This window comes from Chionomys nivalis, chromosome 4 (assembly GCF_950005125.1).
Source record: "Chionomys nivalis chromosome 4, mChiNiv1.1, whole genome shotgun sequence".
NCBI classification, from domain to species: Eukaryota; Metazoa; Chordata; class Mammalia; order Rodentia; family Cricetidae; genus Chionomys; species Chionomys nivalis.
Genome location: NC_080089.1, coordinates 98,530,614 through 98,550,396, shown reverse-complemented (window position 1 = coordinate 98,550,396; position 19,783 = coordinate 98,530,614). Strand labels below are relative to the sequence as shown.

The 19,783-nt window shown below is 45.1% G+C and overlaps 1 protein-coding gene across 1 annotated transcript in view; it reads left to right on the top strand.

The window, feature by feature from the left end:
- Ephb1 (EPH receptor B1) overlaps positions 1 to 19,783 on the top strand; it is a 432,751-nt gene that overhangs the window by 275,850 nt on the left and 137,118 nt on the right. Inside the window, exon 4 of the mRNA XM_057767268.1 lies at positions 9,070 to 9,225. Coding sequence (XP_057623251.1) covers positions 9,070 to 9,225 — 156 coding nt within the window. The remainder of the gene's footprint in view (positions 1 to 9,069; positions 9,226 to 19,783) is intronic.

Sequence of the window (19,783 nt, the reverse complement as noted above, 5' to 3'; positions counted from 1 at the left end):
ATTTTATGGAACACAAGCATGCAATCTGCTGCATTAGTTTAGACTATTAGAAAAGACCCCTTTGACCTTGGCCCAGGGTTTCAGGTCAACCTTGTACTAGATTCTGAGAGAGTTTAATGTGCCTGGCTACCCGCTGAGGTCCCTCCACCTTAGGACCTTATTCTTCTGTTAGGACTTTTGATCCTGTCTTGTGGTTTCTTCATTGTATTGAGGCAAAGCTTTCCACCCCCACCTCATATCAAACTCACCTCTTCAGCATCTTCCATGCTAATGAGTTCCTGACTTGATACCACTGCTGCTGTGTTAGTAGCTTAATGGCACTGTGACTTACAGTCTGTGTCAAGATGTCTGCAGAACGCATCAATTTCAGCAAGTGTCATCATGAGTGACATGAGCGTATGACACAACTAAGTGTCCCAACTGCACAGTCCATTACAGCTGGCACTGGGCCCAGAGAGGAAAGACCGGAAGACCTGTTTGGCTTCACATGCCCTGGGTGATGTAGAATGGAATGCCCCCTGGCCCATTTCCTCCACAGCCCCCATCGCTATTCCGTGGTCCTGGCCACTTCTGTAGCTGCTCCAAGCTTTCCCAGGCAAGTAGGGCCCTCTTTGTGAATCCTAGTGCACGCTTTCCCCTCTGCCCCACCTTCTCATCTCTGCATCTACTTTAACGGCTCTGCTGAAGGCCTGTGCAGGTGCTGACTCCTCTGGGCAGCCTCCTCTACCCCCATTTGCTTTTTACTTCCTCTCAAGAGAACAAGACCCCGCTACCTCTGCTGTAGAGCTTTTCCCAGCTCACAGTCCACCCTATCCTGCCTTACCTGGCTCTCCTTTTTTTTTGCCAGTTTCTAGTCCACATCATCCTGCCTTACCCAGCTCTCCTTGGGATCAGAACCTGCATCCAAACATCAGTATCTGATGCAAAAACATCTAAAATGTAGTGAATATATGTTCTTTGATTACCAAACTGTGTGTGTATATCGAAAAATCCTGATAAATATCCAAAGTAATAATTATTAACAATTCAAGTTTCTACTTTTCATTTTAGTTAGTATGATGTGAATAACATATTTAATGAGACTCCTAGTCTTTATATAGTTTCAGAATTCATTTCTAAATTAGTTTTCTAAGATACAATGTTAATGATTATATTATATTCCACTATATGAATGTTCCATATTTACTTAGTCAATATTCTCTTATTAGACTTTTAAGTTCCTCCTCTCTTCTTCCCTCCATTCCTTTTCTCCTTCTGTCTTTTCCTCCCTATCTCCTTTCCTTTCTTCCACCTTAGAAATTACACTGTGACAAATGTCCATGAACAAATATTTCTCCACATTTTCCTGTCTTTTCTTTGGAAGTTTTAACCTTTGAATAAGGGCTTTGAATATTTTGAGATCTTCATTAAACAACTCTCCAGAAAAATCTGCAAGAATACTCACTGTATAGGCCTGCCCTCAGTTCCTATTCTCTAGGAATCTTTTGTTGCAGTTGCTGTTATCACTACTTTGATCTTTGGGATTTTAACCCAGTAGACTTTCAGTGTACATCCATTTTAACCAGCCATAACACATGGAAGGCTTGTGCTGTGCACAGGAGAGAGGAAAACACACACATGAAAATACCTAGAGTTAGACTTGGGAGAGCATCCAGACTACTGCAGTGGATGGATGGGTGGGTGGATGCATGGATGGATGCTTAGATGGATGGATGGGAGAATGGGTAGATGAGTGGTGGTTTGGGTATATAGGTTGGTGGATGGTTGTGTGAGTGAATGGCGGGTGGTGGATGAATTGCTAGGTGGATGGGTCGGTAGATGGATGACTGAATGGATAAATGGAGGATGATGGATGGGTAGGTGAGGAGATGGATGGAAGAATGGATGGCTGGATATGGATGGGTAGACGATGGATGAAGAGTGGATGGCTGTATATGGATGGGTAGATGGATGGATGGAAGAGTGGAGGGCTGTATATGGATGGGTAGACGATGGATGAAGAGTGGATGGCTGTATATGGATGGGTAGATGGATGGATGAGTGGATGGCTGGATATGGATGGGTAGATGAATGGATGAATGGATGGCTGGATATGGATGGGTAGATGGATGGATGAGTGGATGGCTGGATATGGATGGGTAGATGGATGAGTGGATGGCTGGATACGGATGGGTAGATGGATGGATGAATGGATGGGTAGGTTGACTGACTGATGGGTAGGAGAGTGGATGGGTGGGTAGATGCGTAGAAGGATTGATGTATGTGTGAGTGAGTGGAGTAGATGAATGGGTGGGTAGGTGGTGGGTGGGTGGATGGTTAGAGTCAGTACTCATGGGGTAAGACCCCTCGAGGACTCTAACCCCAAGAACTAAGGAAGGAGCCATGCAGAACCCTGTTCATGGTCCCTCACTACCACAAGTAACTTGGAGTTCTGAGCAACTGCAAAGAGACATGTCTGCAGAGTGGGAGCAACCCATGGAGGTAGTGGGGGTGTGGGGGGGGGCTGTGCTCTGTGAACCTCTCTCTTCCCAATCATGAATGTGCTCAGCCCCTTCACTGTCAGCCCATGAGGCAGGCAGACCTCCCTGAACCAGCTGCTCAGTTACACCTGCCTTGAGAAAGAGGCCCCAGATCTTAAGCAGGGGATGGATATTCATGGGCATGAACCTTTGCAAACTCATTTGGGGAAAAAAAATTAGATCAAGAGAAGTAATCAGATTATTAAAAAGAGAGTGCAAGGACAGAAGGCAGTGGCAGAGAGAAAACCCACATTTAAAATGCAAAGAGAGAGCCTCTTCCTGCGGAGCAGCGCTGACCTCCTGGACTATGCACCGAGAATAGTTAAGCTCTCCTCCATTTCTGCTGCATAAAAATGTTTTCCGAGTCCTCCACTGAGAAGGGAGGCGAGGGAGGCAGGGGGCACCCTCCACCTCTGAAAAATTATCAAATAATATTTTGAGGTTTCCGTCTTATCTTCCTTAGATATCAGGAAAAATTGCGAGAGCTAAAGAGGCTCTGGTGAGTGCTGAGTGACAGGTTAAAGGGCTCCAATAAAGATTAGATGGTCCACTATCTCCTGAGGAAATTGCATAAAAGTGGTTATTCCCTCTTGCTTCTATTAATTTCCTCTTCCTGGCTGCTTGGAGAAGCTTCATAACCTGATGCTGCAGACAGGGACGGGAGGCGCTTTCCATTATCTCAATCACTGCACTGTTTATGAGACACTTAATCTGTTTCTTTATAAAGTAATAGTACTGTAGGTGATGGATTCCGTGTCACTGGAAGGCTTCGTGCAGGGACGGGAGGAGAGGGGCGTTCTCAAGAGCATTGTAAGCAGCAGGCAATTTGTTACAGCTTTGAGACACTGAGAAGTTGTGGGGGGTGGCATTCCAAGGTGACCTTCTGCTAGAGCTGACACGTGCCAACCTCCTCGTGTTGCTCAAAGGGAGAGGGAAATGTGTGTTCTGCTTGGATGATGGGAAGCATGTACATGCTTCAGGGTAGAGCACTCAGGTCCCATCCTCTCCTTCCGCTGAAGCCAGGAATAGGGTGAGAGGCTGGAGAGTGTATGCCTGCCCCCACCTCTGCTCTCCCAGGTTAGCCTCTGTCTGAACCTGGTCACTTACAATGAAGGGAAGTATCCTCCTCCTTTTTAAAGAAACGAGACAATTGTGGTCCCTCTCCCTCTGTGTCAGAAATATAGCCCCGTGCGATGGTGTCTTGCTATCTTTCAGGAATACACAGGGAAGTGCAACTGGCTCTCGACTGCCCACACACCCTTATCATCATGACCAAATGTTCCTTGCCCAGGTCCTCTTTGACCTCCCCAATTATTCCACCTCTTTCTTGCTTGCTTTGTGATTATTTCCCCCTTCTGAATCTTTTATTGTTGGTCTGTCCCTGAACTAGATATATAGCTAAGGATGATTTTGGACTTCTGATCCTCCAGCCTTCACTTCCCAAGTGTTGAGACTGCAGGCATGTACCACCCTTTCTGGCTTACAAAGGGCTGGGGATCAAGTCAACAGCTTTATGGGTGCTAGGCAAGGACCTTAGCAACCGAGTCTCATCACTAGTCCTCCCTTCCTGAATCTTACCTCCTAGGAAGCTGTTTCACGTGGTCCTCATCGTATAAGGCTGGATTCCCAAAATGTGTGTGTCCTGCATGACTGATCTCTAATGTACACACAAGTGTAGTTCTGCTTCAGAAGCAGTGTTCTGTTGTCTGCTTCAGCCCATCAGAAAGGGAGCCCCTAAAGTCCAATACTCCATTTGTATGCACAGCTCTGTTCCTCTAACGCATCCTGGCTTCCAACAGGTCCTCAGCAAACAGTGGCTGAATGGCGGCGCTCATCATCATAGTGATGATTGGATCATGGTTCTCTATAGAGGAAGAAAACTAGATTTTGCAATATCAAGTCAAAGAGTTGTTGTCTACCTCAAAAGTGTTCACACATGACTAAGAATATTTCACTGTTATTTTTTCTTAAATCAGTCATCTCTCTTTCATTCCTTTTCTTCCTTTTCGTGTGTGCGTATGTGTGTGTGTGTGTGCACACATGCGTGCACACAAGTGCACACAGGTCTTCACATGGGTGCACACACACACATATTCATGTGGTGGGCACGTGCATGCTATGGTGCTCAGGAGGAAGTCAGAGGTTAGGAAGTTAACGTGGAGTGTTAGTCCTCAGCTTCTGCTTTGTCTGAGGCAGAGATTCTTACTATTTTTCCCCTGTGTGTGGCAAGCTAGCTGGCCTATGAGATCCTGGGAATTCTCTCAGCCTCTCATCCCACTATAGGTGCACTGGGATTGTGTTCTGGGATCCAAACTCAGGCCCTAACACTTGCACAGTGAGCATGTGCCCACTGAGTCATGCTTGCTCGGACTGGCAGGCCGTTCACATTCATTTCTTTGGTCTACATGTTGCATAGTCTTTGCCAGAACTGACTCAAACAGTCCACTTATCACTTCTAATTAAAGCTGCCTTTTCTCAAAAGAAGCCCGCTCTTCTTACTTATTTTTCTTATTAAAAAACAATGGTGTCAACATTTCTTTCTGATTAGTGGCATCTGATACAAGATGAGCTTAAAAGGTTTTGTGGACTAGCCTGACACTTTAACTGTTATTTAAAGCATAAACTATATGAGAAAATATTGTGCCAGCAGGATTACATGTCACAATCCCAAAGTTAAGTGCGTAGATTTAGAAAGACTATTCTTACCAGTCAGAGACTGCCTGTTCACAGATTTCATTAAACTGTTAAACACATGAAATGAGAATATTTTGAAATTATAGATAAAATATATCTTATAGATATAATAATTCACTAATCACTCAGAAAGAAACAGTCTAGGTGGGAACACTAAGGCTTTAATGCCTTCGTCGGGGCGCCACATGTCTATTCTGACTTTGACTTGTAAAGTTATTTCAGAGAAAACTTGTCTTTCTAAAGGGTTTGTGTAAAGTGGGCTGAGGGGAGCTATCCTGGTGGGGACATGAGTGCCAGCTGTGCCACTTATTTGCGTTTGTTCAGTTTTGCTGACCTGTGTGTTGTGAGCAGAACAAATAGATCCCTTCTATAGATGATCAAATCGGGGCTCTGAGGGCTGCTGTTACTCACAGATGCTCACCTTGGTAAAACCAGCACATCTAGACGGCAGAGCTAAGATGCTGCAACCATGGCCCAGTTCTCAGTTCCTTGGGGACTATAGACTCAGATCTTTCTAAGCCCTACGTCCTCCAACCGTTTCTGGACATCTCTCTATGGTCCAGTTTGTGAGGTTCTGGGGAGATGTTTTAGTAAGAAAAGTGCTTGCTGTGTAAGCACAAGGACCCGAGTTCACATCCCTGGAACCTGTGTAATAAAAAACAGGATACAGTGGTACATGTCTATAACCTTAGTGACGGAGGCAGGGGTAGAGGCAGGAGAATCTCTGGAATGTACAGGCCGGCTAGCTTAGCAGAATTGGTGAGCTCTACATCCAGCAAGAGACTCTGTGTCAAAAATAAGGTGGACAATGAATGATTGAAGAATACACCTAATTTTGACCCCTTATCTCCATAAGTACATGTGTACATATTAGTGTATAAATACTGCACTTGCACCTGTATACACACTGAGAGAGAGATCACACAATAGACAGTAAAATAACTAATACCCTCTCCTCTCTAGTTCCTCTCCTTGGGGCATCCTTTGAATTCAGAGACCCAGTCCCCCAGAACAGAGGCCTCCCATTCCTTCATCAGAAATCTCAGAGAAAGGCATTTTCAAATCCCCCTTCCACTTGTGGATATCAGGAAAACTGTTTATGCTGTTAACTTATTAAATGTAATGCAAGGTGGCTTTTAAGTGCTGAGAAGAAAGTGAAAACACTTTGTTCTTCTTGGACCAGTCCATTAGGAAAATTACAGTGTGGCAGAGACTGAATACGAATGCATGAGTAGTCACCAGCTCCCCTCCCCTCTCCAGGAAGGCGTCCTGCCACATGGAAGCAGCTGAGGCTTCAGAACCAGCAGGGCAGGAACACTAGAGACTCAGTGCAAAGGAATGCACACTTATCCAGGAGAGGAGAAAGATGCAGAGAGAGAGAGAAGGGCAAGGTGGAGGGGCAGAGACCCCAGTGAGTAGGCTCTAAAACATGACTAGTAAACCAGAGTTTTAGGCTGCCCCAAGTATGGTAGTTGATGCTTTTTGCTTGGGGTTTTATTGATCGATTCTTTTGTTTGAAAATTCAAATATACTCTTTTTATTGATACAGAGGTTTTGTTTTGAATGTGCTAACATGTGTCTGTGAGTGGCCTATCTCTGATGTGGGTTACAATGGCAGTTGTTTGCCCATCATTTGTGAAACAACAGTATATTCAGTATGTCCCAGGGAATGTGAGTCCCAGGGGATGCGCTGCAGAGGAGACCTTCTTGGTAAAGACAAAAAGAAGCCTAGCATTGGAGACTTCACTTTCTGAAGTTCTGAGGCATTCTGTAGTAACTGATTAACTTTATTCTTTATTCTTAGGTTCATATTTTCTGTACGTAATAGGCATGGACAACTCAAGGAACTTGTATTCCATGGAATGCAGTTGGCTTACACCATTCGATAATGTTCCATTTCACAGAGGCTTCCTCTGTTCTGCAATGGGCTCCCATCCAGGGCATAGCTAGTGTAACTGGAGACTGTTTCCTCACTTCAAGTGAGCAGCTGATGGAGGAATCCCCACATAGGAGACTATTCTTTCTTCGTGTCTTGGCAGGAAAGTGGTAGATGTTTTGGAACTAGCTTACATGTGACCCATCACCATCATTTCTCCCGCTGAGTGATCCTGTGTATGTTTTTAACCTCTGCATGTCCCAATTTTCTCATTAGCAAAATGGAGATAATAATAGCCACCCCATAGAATAATGTACATAAAACACATAACAAGGCGAGCTAGCAGATGGTGGCTACTGCTATTATTAAAGAATCCTCCTCGCTTTTCAGGAGGGAATAATATATTTGAGAAGATGAGCTTCATATAAGTGGAGCCTTTACAACAGCCCTGTTCAGGCAACAATCACATCATACTATACAAGTATCCTGGCTAGTTTTATGTCAATTTGACATAAGCTAGAGTCATCAGAGAGGAAGGAGTCTCAATTGAGAAAATGTCTCCATAAGATGGGACCATAGACAAGCCCCTGGGGTGTTTTCTTAGTGACATTGTGGGTGGTACTATCCCTGGGCTGGTGGTCCTGGGTTCCATAAGAAAACAAGCTAAGGATGCCATGGAGAACAAGCCAATAAGCAGCACTCTCTGTGGCCTCTGCATCAGCTCCTGCCTCCAGGTTCCTGCCCTGTGTGAGTTTCTGCTCACTGCTTTTGATGGTGAACTGTTACATAGAACTATGAGTGAAATGAACCCTTTCCTCCCCAAGTTGATTTGGGTCATAGTATTTAATCACAGCAATAAAAGCCCTAACTAAGACAAATAATGTGGCCACAGTGGATCCAAAATTCCTAGAAGGCAACTTGTGGCCCCTGCAGCAGGGTCTCCTATGGTATACAGTCAATACTTCTTGAATGGATTAATGAGGTTTGTAGGGAATCCAAACAAGTTGACTTGGGTAGTCGGTTTTACCCAATCACAGCTGGCTTGAGGGATACAGGGAGAAGTGGGGAATGAAGTGGTAAAGACAGTCCTTGGGGAAATAGGGACAATGAGATCATAATTTGGGGGGATCAGCAAGCATGAGACCACGTGTCCCAGGTCTCAGTGGATGAGATATGGCCACAGCTTGTGGGGCAGTGTGGGGACAAGCATTACATGGCCTGACTCTTAACAGACCGGCTCTCCAAGAAACTCAGAGAGGTACCCATCAATGAGGACACCCTGAGTAAGCGCCTAGCTGCGTCCTTTGTCCCTAACCTTTCCTATTGCTACATGTATGAAAGGTGACTCCAAGCACATGACACAAGCTGCCTTCGAGACCCCCTCTTTTACTCTCCCTGTCCTAGAAGCATATGAAGAAGCAATTATGGTAGAATGATGCTGTTAAGGTAGTGACCTTGAAATCACCTTAATTTTTCTTTTAAAAAAAATTGCTTGTGAATTCTAGTCCTTTAACCATCATTCATAGCAAATGCTAATGAATACATCCCAGTGGCCCTTGTGTTTGTTGCAATATGACATTTAAGAGTCAGAAGTATGGTCATTACCAACAAATACCTCCCCCCTTTTTATCTGTGACTAAGAGGTTACATTTCAAGTGCTTCGGAGAGGCCCTGACTTTTAAGGTAGGAGGAAGGACTAGACATTTGTGTACCGGATACCCAGATAAACATTAGACTTATCTTACTAATAAAATCTGTTGACATACCTGAGAGAGGAAAATCACTGAGAAGGGCCATTGTCAGGATGTTTGGAGAACTGAAATATCAAGCAGGGTTTTCTCCATCTGAGATGCTCACTTGGTATGAGGAGGCAATTCAGCATTGTTTTGTTTCAGGATGACAAAACCTTCATTTTTATTTTCAGGGAAGGGTATCTGGATGCCATTCCTCCATAACTCTTATATAATCTTTGTGTTTTAGCCTGCCCTGCCGGGACCTTCAAGGCCAGCCAGGAAGCTGAAGGCTGCTCCCACTGCCCCTCCAACAGCCGCTCCCCTTCAGAGGCGTCCCCCATCTGCACCTGCCGGACCGGCTATTACCGAGCAGACTTTGATCCCCCAGAAGTGGCGTGCACTAGTAAGTGTCTGGTAAGGGCTGTGGGCTGGGGGGTCCGACTCCTGGACTGTACACATGGTGGACCTTGAGCTGAGGAGAGAGCCAGTCATACTTCTAAGGAAATGCTAAGTGGGGTGCTGGCCGTGGTGCTGAAGCAGAGGGCTCCTCTTTCATCTCAGCAGGGTACCTGTGGTTAAGATTGCATCCTTCCCTGATTCTCTTTCCAGACGTGAGGGCTTTCTTCTCACAAGCCCCTAGGACTGCTTCTTCCCACAAAAATTTAAAAATGGCCCATATAGAGTTCTTTGTGTGCAAAATCAAAATCTACTCATATATTGCAGTAACTTATAACTTGCAGTTGCCTCCTCCAAGATGCCCCTCCCTCCTGGTCCTGCAGTTGAAAACTGCACTCTTTAGTGCATCTTCTCAGTGTCTGATCCCCTGGTAGTTCTCAGAATTTCGCCAATTGTCCATTTACTTAGTAATTGCCTTAGATACCACTGGAAAATCCTTGAGTATCAGGTCTAAATATTCATCCCCTTTGTCCATTGTAGTGTCCCACATCTGAACTCCGGCCAGATGACAAGACTAGAAACCTGACTACAGTGTCCCTCTCAGTGAAGTAAATTCTAGAAACTGGGAGTTAATGCATCAGCTCTGTCCGCTCTCCCATTATCTGCTGTGGAAAGAAAAAGCAGCCCTTCTTCTAAAAGCAGAACTGCTGTACTCTCTGGCTGGGAGAGGATAATTTCCCCCTGGTCTCCTCTCCCTTAAGCATGGGAGGTAGGGAGCACTGTCCTCCCTGAGCACCACTTTACATAACGTTTCCCTCTCTAAGTGTTAAAGCCCCGGAGTCGGGATGATCTCACTTCGCAGTATTCCCATTGCATTCTGGGATCAATATTGCAGGTTAGCCTGTAAGCAGACTAGAACTTTCTTTGGCAGTAGATGCTTTGGTGTGTCTCACTGTGAGCAGGCACCTCCCCTTACACCCCTCAGACTGGTTCCCTCTCAGCCCAGTGAAGAGGTCCACATTGGTATATTTCATACACATTTATAGTTTTTTTTCACATTTATAGTTTGATGGACAGAAAAAAATTAACTGGAGTGGGTAGAAGAATTTCTCAGTCATGGCCTTGTAGCATATGTAACCTTTTTCTGGGTGCAGAGGAGAAATGAAAGCAGCTTCTAGATCAAGGTCCCGAGCTCAATCGATGCTTATAGATTTGAGCTGAGGAAAAGCTCATCATCTTGTAAACTGATTTCCCCTGCCTTTCTTCTCAGGTGGGTGGAGATGAACAGAAGTGATTCCTCTCCTGCTAGCCAAGGTCCCCATCTTTCTCTAATGGTGTCTCCCCCTCTGATTTCTAAGAGTCCCTATCCTGGATGGCAGTCTTCCATGGGCCTAAAAAACAATATGCAATATACTTCTTTAGATTCCATTAAGGATGCTAGATCATGCCACTGCCCAGGTAGCCAGACCAAACACCAGTCTATACAACAGCTAGAGCATCCACCCAACCTCTGGCAGTTTATCTACAGGAAACACTACCCTGTGTTTCTGCTCACAGAACTTCCCTTTGGCCAGGATTCCTCTGCAGGGCAGCTCATCCTTATAGGCCTCTAGTTTCCCACTTTAGGAGACAAACTATCAACTCACCCAACCCATGATAAGGTCAACTGGAAGAAGTCAAGTCAATGGCCAGGGACTCAGAATGTCAATGTGCTTCTGTTTTCTCCCACTTGTTTATCAAGGCTTATTTCTAGTCCCCCTTCCTGGATGGGTATGAGTCTATTGAATCAGTTTTGGGGAAAATATGAACGTTTCAATGCCTCTAATTTGGCCTTGGAAGTTCCTCATTCCATACTTCCCATATCCCAAGACCATCTCTAAGTTAGACACGCAGGCTTTTCCCTCCTGCCAGCTCTGGAATATTCACCAGTGGGCTTCCACTATATTCTCCACTCCTTATTTAGATAGGGAGGAAGCATGTCACCCTGGAAATTGCACCTTTACATACCCCCATTTATTGTGCCTCCAGACATAGAGGGAAGACTCAGACTATAAACTGTTAAATCAAAGTACACACAGCTATGGCAGGTGGGGCCAAGGACAGCTCCTGGACACGTTGTCCCTCATCCTGGAGGGGCAAGCACTTGGTGAGGAGACTCAGGGGACAGGACACGGGTGCATACAACGCTAGGCAAAACATGTATAAATAAAGCTACAATTTCCCTGAGCCTCATTATATATTTGATTTATTGTGTGCCAGGGAAGTACTGTATGAAAAAGTCAATTTGTTGGCTTTTATATTCTCATTAGGGTTTCCTTTAAAAGCATTCTAATTGGAGGTGCCATCTGTTCTCTTAAAAAGGCACAGCGCATCACCACAGTAAATAATTTTTCAGATACAAGGAGAATCTATAGAGTTGTTGAAGGAAGGCACAGCCCTATACCATGGCCTTAGGGCTCCTAGCTAGCCCAGCAGGTCTAGTGAGACATGTGTGTAGGAGCCTGAGCCCAGCCAGAGAGCCTAGTAGAGGCTTGGTACTGCGAGATGCTGGCTCACTTAGTAAAACGGAGGCTTTATCTATCCTAGCAGGAAGCAACCAGAGGCTGCCCGGGCACTAAAGATAAAGAAGATCTGTACCGTGAACCAGAGCAGAGAGCAGACAGACATAGTCCAAGAGCTGCCAAAGGCCTCCAGTGTTGAAAGACCTCAGGTCTAGCTTGCAGCCATTGTCTTCAATTGAGATTACATCATCAATCCACTCCTTCCTATCAAACATTTTATGAATATAAATGTAGAAATATATACACCTTGCAAGGTTATAACACCTATGCTACACTATATATATATATATATATATATATATATATTTTTTTTTTTTTTTTACTATATTTTCAATACTGAGGACTGAACCTATGGCCTCCTTCTTGCTAAACGAATACACTACATCTGAGTAATGTTTTTATCCTGCTCCCTGAACTGTCTTTAATTTTTTTTTATTTTTAGAACTTGGGTCTCATTAAGCTGCCAAAGCAAGCCTGTGGTAATGTTTCCTCCTTAGTAGCCGGTACCATTGGGCTTGGCAATATATACACACATCTCACACACACACACACACACACACACACACACATATGTATATATATATATATATACACACACACACACACACACACATATACAGGATATATTACATGCATACACACACATACATACATACATGAAGCCTGTTAATCATTTGTGATATTCAAATATTTCTATAGGGCTGCAGCGAGAGCTCAAGAGCTCAGTTGCTAAAACACTGATGTCCTAAGTTCAGTCCTAAAATTTACAAAATAAAACTGGATGTTGATGTTGTTTTGCATGCTCATAATCCCAGTGCTGGGAGGAGTGGAAGGAGCAGAGCCAGGGCTCAATGGCCAGCCAGCCTAGCCTGCTTGGCAAGTTTTTGGCCTACACACACACACACCCCTGCACACACATGAACATATGCACATAAAATTTTCATTTATCTGCTCTAAAAATTGACAGTGGAAAATTCTGTAGCCTTGTCTGGGTATTTCTGTGTCTTCTTTTTAATCTACTAGGAGAGATTAGAAATTCTCTTGATGTCTGAGAGGCCCTGGCCTTGCCTGTCTAGCCTGTCTTTGAGCCTCATCAGTGAAGTCTGGGGGTGGGGAGGGGGATGTGAATTCCAAGGCAGCATTAAAGGGGCAGTGTGCACTCTAGTGACCTCAGGGACACAGGCAGAGTGAGCTGTTCATTCCCATAGAGTCTGAATCCCTATGACCACTGCTGGTCTGCAGACACCAAATCCCTCCCTCCCTCCCTCCCTCCCTCCCTCCCTCCCTCCCTTTCTCTCCTTCTGTCCCTTTCTTCCTTCTTTCCTTTCTTCCTTCCTCTTCCCTCTTCCTCCTCTTCTGCCCAGGGCTACACATTTCTATCCCTGGCATTAGATTGCCTGACTGAAGGCTCATTGCTCAGCCCTGACCCAATACTTTACCATACTCCCCCAGGCGACTTCATCCTCCCAAATTAATCCATGCATGAGATGAACTGGGAACATGGGGAAAAGTTAAAAGTGGGCTCCAACTGACCTCTTTCTTCTCCCTCCCAGTGAAACCCCAAAGGAAGTCTGGTGATCTGGACACAGTGCTCCACCATCAGGGAGGAGGTTCCAAAGGGTCACTTATAGTAGGGGCCTGAGACAGAAGGAGGAGAGTAAGGAGGGGGCCAGGGACAATATTGTCCCAACAGCAAGAAGGAGGGGGAGTCTAGGAAGGTTGTCGGCTGAGGAGTTGTTTCTGAGCTTTGAGCTTGCTGTGCTTCAGTAAATATGGTTTCTTCTTTTCCCCATTTTGAATCTAGGAGATGGCAACTATATTTTTTCTGCCTCTACAACACAGTCAGCACAACCCCTAAAGGTTGTGCTGGGGATCTCTCCTCTCCAGCAGCAATCCTGCTCCAGTGGGCACCAGCTACATATTCCTTCATTTATCTTGGGTCTCACTCCATCTACCCATCTATGTAAAGCAAGTGTCTGATCCTACAGGTTGAGAGACTGGTCCCCAAGGCTGTTCCTCAGCTTTGCATACTAATCAGCAGTGCTTGAACTTGTGCCCCAGACCAGTCAACTCTAAGTTGAGGTTCGTGAAAGCCACATCTTAAATTTGACTAATGTACCTGAGCAGTTCACAGGACTCTGGAAAACATGGGGTTTCCAGTTTATCATAGAGTATCACAGAGACGAGGGGACATAAATGCATAGGCTTACCCTGGAGCTATCACACCCCAGGAGTACACTGAGCTGCCTAAAAGCTCTTTGAACCCAGTGTTTTGGGGGATTTTGTGCTGCTTTGTTATATAGCCCTGATTGCTTACTTCCTTGGCCATGGTGATCAACTTAATCTTCATCCCCTTCCCTCCAAGACTGGGGCCTTGGACAACCGTAACCTCCTAATCAGTCCCCATCCTGAAATTTCTTGCATTTAGTTGTCTGATTACCGTGGAAATGCTAAGGCCTTCAAGGGCTGTATACTAGGAAAAAGGTAGAGAAGAAAGACTAAATACCTCTCCACAGCATCCCAGTTTCCTCCTGGTGCCCGCCTGGTGCACTGCCTAGAGACCCCAGAATCCTGGGAGTCACTAAGATGCCCTGATCTTGAGACGGTCCTGACAGACTCATCATTTGTACACAGTGGTTGGATGATGGGCTTGGTACTTCCTTTACATTTTGACTCTCTCTTGCCTTCCCTGTGACCCTGTCCTCATTTCCTCGCTTTGCTCCATCCCCTTTTCGTTCCCACACTCTCATACTGCTGTATGCCTTTCAGAGTTGTTACGAGGATTAAGCAAAATTGTATTCCAGCATCTTTTGGCCCAGTGCCTGGTTCATAGTAAAGTCTCAATCGATGTTAGAACTTGCTTTGGTTATATCCCTGGAAAGTGTGAAGTGTGTAGAAGATAGTGAGGCTTCCAGCAGGAGAGTATGTCGGAGATCTGGAAGTACAAGTGATGTGTTTGGAGTGGGGGTGGCAGGTTTTGCTTCAGCCCTGAGCAGAACCCATTGGCTGCCCGTAAACTGCACAGTCACACATGGTCTGAAGATGCCTGGTGAAGACAAGTGAACGGTTGACCTCCTGTGCTTAGGCATGCTGCAGGAGAGAGGAAATGGTATAGGCAAAGCACGGGAGAGCCTGCCCAGCTTTGTCTCCTCTGGCGATTGTAGCCAAAAGCTCAGAAGCTTGGAGCAATGGCCCGCAAAACTGGACTTTAGTTCCTTTCTAAGGTTGGGGTCTTGGGTTATGTAGTCTGGCCTCGAACTCCTATGTTGCTAAGGATGACCTTGAATTCCTAATCCTGTTGCTGCTGCTCCCAATTACTGAGAATGCGGATGTGTGCCCCTTACATGACTCAGCCTTCAGTTCTGAGGGAGCAGGACTCCCTGTCTCCTCCCAATGACAGGAGAAGGTCAGATGGTAAGGGGACCGTGGCAGGGGCAGCCGAAGAGAACAGGCAGGATGACAAGAGAAAGTGCACAGCCGAAGGAGACCAAGCATTGAGCTGCACGGCTTCATTTTAAATAATTTCTAGTTTACGGGGGGACGAAATGGAAAGGAGGAATTTATGAAGCAAACGGAAATAGATAATTATGCCTTATAAAATTGCTGTCTGTGAAAAACCATGCAGAAGGACTGGTGTGAAAATAATTACCTTGTTACATTTCTGACCACAAAACCCCTTTTTTCTGTCACCCACATGGGAGAAATTTTGATGGATCACAGAGGCAAGCTGGAGCTTGTCCTGTTTCTTTTATTCCTTCCTCAAATGCATTGAGGTGTCCCTGGGCAGCTTCGGATGGAGAAATAGAATGAATGAGGGGCTCCAAGGTGACTCAGAAGAGAAGGTACAATGGCAGCCAACCCTTTAAGTCTCCCTGGAGTATGTCCCCAATCTACCTTCTGACCCATAGAGAGGAAGGGAAGCTGAGTGACAGGAGTTGGGGCTATTAGCCTGGCACTAGAGCTATGACCAGGGATAGTTTCTGTAGCCTTTCGGGTCATGATGCTTCCTCACTGGACAAAACAGTGAAAATGGAACTCATACCACAGGCTGAAAACTCAGGCCTCACTTAGCCAATGCCACCCTCTCAAGGAGAGCTGAGGGGGAGCCTCTGAGAGCAGTGCTGGGGAAGCCCATGGACAGTCTGCTGCTGTCCTCCCACCTGAAGGGGCGAGAGCCCTTTCTGTCTTTTCTTTGAGTTCGAGTTTTGTCTCTTGAGGGGCTAGTCTTTGTGTGTGCATGCCTGAGTATGATCACATGGGTGTTTGCCTGCAGATCTGTGAGTACACATATGCTTCTGTGTGTGTACTTTTCATGTGCCTGTGAGTGTGCACACATGTATCTATTTGTGTGAGTACACACATGTTGGTGAGCTTACGTGAATGTGCCTGATTATGTAATGGATATGCGTGTGCAAGTGATTCTTAACCTGTGTGAGCAAGCATGATATCTGTACCCGTGTGAGTATACCTATGTGACTTTGTGGAAATACATTGTGTGTGCACCTATGGATAAGTGTGCACGAAAGTATACCTGTGTGTATTTGTGTATGAGTGTGCCTTTGTGAGTATGTGAATGTATATGTGTGTGCTTGTGGATGAGTGTGAATGAAAGTATGCTTGTGTGTACTTAGGCATGCCTGTGTGAATGTGTATGCATGAAAGTATATTTGTGTGTAGTTGCTTATGTGAATGTGTGAGTGTGCACGAGACCCCTGTGTGTGTCTGCGAGTGTGTGTCTTTGCCTGTGCCTATGCTGCATCTACGTGTGGATGTGTGTGAGGGTGGTTGTGTGAGCGTGCAGGAGGTGGCTGTGAGGACATGTGCCTAGGTCAGAGTGTGGTGTGTCTGGGACAATGTGAGTGTGCCTGTATGAATGTGTGTATATGTGCTATGTGAAAGTGGAGTTGTGTGAGTGTGTGTGAGAGCAGACTGGTGTGAAAGTATGTGAGTGTACCTGAGTGAGGGCACGAGTATCTGTGTGTGAGTGGGCTTGAATGAGAGTGTGAGTGGGTGTGTGAATGGGTCTGTGCGCTGGAGTGGTCCCAGGGAGGGTCCCCCTGGTCCTCAGAATAATTAGACCTGCGCTGGCATGGCTTTTGTGCCATTCTTACTCAGATGGCCAGAGCAGTGTGCAGACCCATGATGTGTGGTATTAGCTGGGGCTGAGAGTGAACTGGGGCAGAGAACAGACTGGAAAGCCAGGAGAGCAGAGAGCTCTGGAAGATCCAGAGGGTGGGTGGGTGATGGGACTCACTCCTCAGCCCCCAGCCCACTGAGGTTGCTTATAGGGAGGCTCTGTTGGAGAAGACAGGGCAGGAAAACCGCTATGGCATCAGACTGTTCACCTAGGGCAGAAAGCTAGTTTTATCAATTGGGAAATGCCTGTTTGTTTGGAGGCTTTGTGTTCAAGATGCTTTTAAATACTTTTCAAAAGTCAATCTTTTCTTAATCATTAGTCTGTTAAGCTGGGGTTGACAGCATACTCAGAGGAAGCTGTTTCCCTCAAAATTATTGCTGACTGGGCTTTTAGTGACTGATGCTCTGTGTGCCCCACTCTATAGCAAGAGAGAAACTTGACATCACACCGGTGCATGCATCTGGGTTGCACATTCAAAAATCATTTGGTTTGAGTTTAACATTTTTGTAAGTGTGATTTTGTGTGTATACATACGTGTGCATGCTCACTGGAGGCTAGTGGTCAACATCAGCATCATTCACCTTAGTGTTTGAGATATTGTCTCTTACGAAACCTGGAACTTCTCAATTCTACCAAACTGCCTGGATAAGGATCTAGCGAGACTCCACTTCCCAGTGCTGATGGTGCAGGTGTCTACTGCTGTGCCTGGGAATTGAACTGGGCTCCTCTGAATCTGGTACAGTAAGTGCCCACTGCTGTTAGAGTGATGTAGACCATGGTTGTCTCCTGATTCTACCTCCCTTGTTGAATGGTCTTGGAGAGGTTACCTGACTTCTTCACACTTTTGTTCCTTTTCTAAATATAATAAGCAATTTTTTAATCATGCCCACTGTAAAATGCATGCAAAACATGCCTTTAGTGTTGGACATAGGCCAAGTACACAAGAAGCAAGTCTTGGATCTCTACATTATGAGACATAAAACAAGACAAAAATAAGTGAATGGAAGGTACCAGGCCTTTTAGATCAAATAATTCAGGAGATCTCTTCTAGTTTGACAAACACTGGTGTCATCTTGTCCTTCTGAATCTACCTAGACCATCTTGATCCCCAGCTCCTTAAGTGGGCTCCATCTGACTTCCTGGCTCCTCATCCAGGTTGGCTCAACTTAAGATTCTGGTCCAAGCCAGCCAAACATCAAACCCAAGTTTAGGAGTATGATGTGAGACTGAGCTACCACCGGGCCTCAGGCTAATATCTACTGCTAGGAATTTTTCTGGGCCACTATGGCAGTCAGACTGGTGTTGACTCACTGTACCCCCCATTGGTGACCATTGACCCTGCCAGGAATCCAGGTTCAGTATCTACCCTTAACTCCATTAGATTAGTTGGGGCTGTGTCTCCTCCTCAAACTGTCATTAGCACTTTTCTCAGAGTCTATCCTGACATGTGAACTTGCATCCTTACCATCGCTACAATCAATGTACCCCACTCCATCATTCCCTTGTGAGTGGGCAAGGGCCCATCCCAATGTTTGGTAATATAAACAACAACCCTACTATACAGCACAAACGTGCCTTGGGGAACACATGTTCACCTCAAGGTAGAATTGCTGAATTATATATACTTAGCAAGTCAGTGGATACTCCCAGAATGCTTTCCCAAAGGACCTGGCCAACTTAGAGCCAGTTAGTATGCATCTCGTTTCCCCATGTGGCCCAGGGTGTTAGTGAGACTTTTAATCTCTACCAATTTAACTGACCTCCTACTTGTTTTGATTGGTGTTTCCCTGCATCCTTGAGAGTGGTTATTGTTTAATATGTTTTTTGGCCAGTTTGTTCGGTCTTCAGGGACTTGCCTGTGAAGAACCCTTGCCTTTTCTGTTTTAAGATGACTTTCAGAAATACATTAATTACCTGTGGTATCCTGCCCTCTCGTCTCCCCATTATCTGGACCACTATTGTGGGTACATTTTTTGTCATAGCTAATTATTTAATTTTTGAACTCAAATCTGACCATCTATTTCTTTCTAGCGTTGGTATTTTATGTGCTGACTTTTTCTCTGGGTCTCATGCATGCCATTCTCAGGAGAGTATAAAAATACATTCTTGTGTTTTTACTCTCTGGCAAAGTGTTTGTGTTTAACTCGTTAATGTATCTGGAATTTATCCTTGTGTAGAATGCAATATTGACATTTCTATTCATAGTATTAAAATACAGCATGCCATCCACTCCACCCAAACTATATACATCTTAGTGAGGCAATTCTTCATTATAGACTAAACACCTGTACCTAGTTGTCTATATTCTTTGTCTTTGATTGTCTGGTCCATTCTGATACTAGTTATAAAGATGGTAGCCTGATGATATGTATCAATATATCAATAGCTGATGGACCAAGCCTCTGGATAGCATTTATTTCTCAAAATTATCTTGCCACTTACTGAAAACCTGTTTCTTTGAAGACGGTCCTTAGAGCTAGCTGGGAACATTTCATTAAGCAATTCTATTTAATGGGGATTGGATGGCATTGGGTGTACGGATTATTTTGGAGGTTTCTGTCTTCTCTATGATATTGAGGCTTGTTATCTGAGGACATTGCAGCCAAGTTTTCTTTTATGCCCTTCAGTAAGGCTTTACAGTTGTCTTCATACACATGTTACAAAGGCTTTACGAGCTTTGATCCTAGGCATTTTGCTGGTTTTGTGACTTATCGTGAATAGATACTTTTTCCACATTATCTTTGAAAACAGGCTATCATGAGTGATAGATGATTTGGTAACTGGAAAAGTAGTGAGCCTCTCTCCACTGGCATAAGCCAACAAAGGTTGACCCCTGGAGTGGGACAGCAGAGGGGCATTTGCCACCT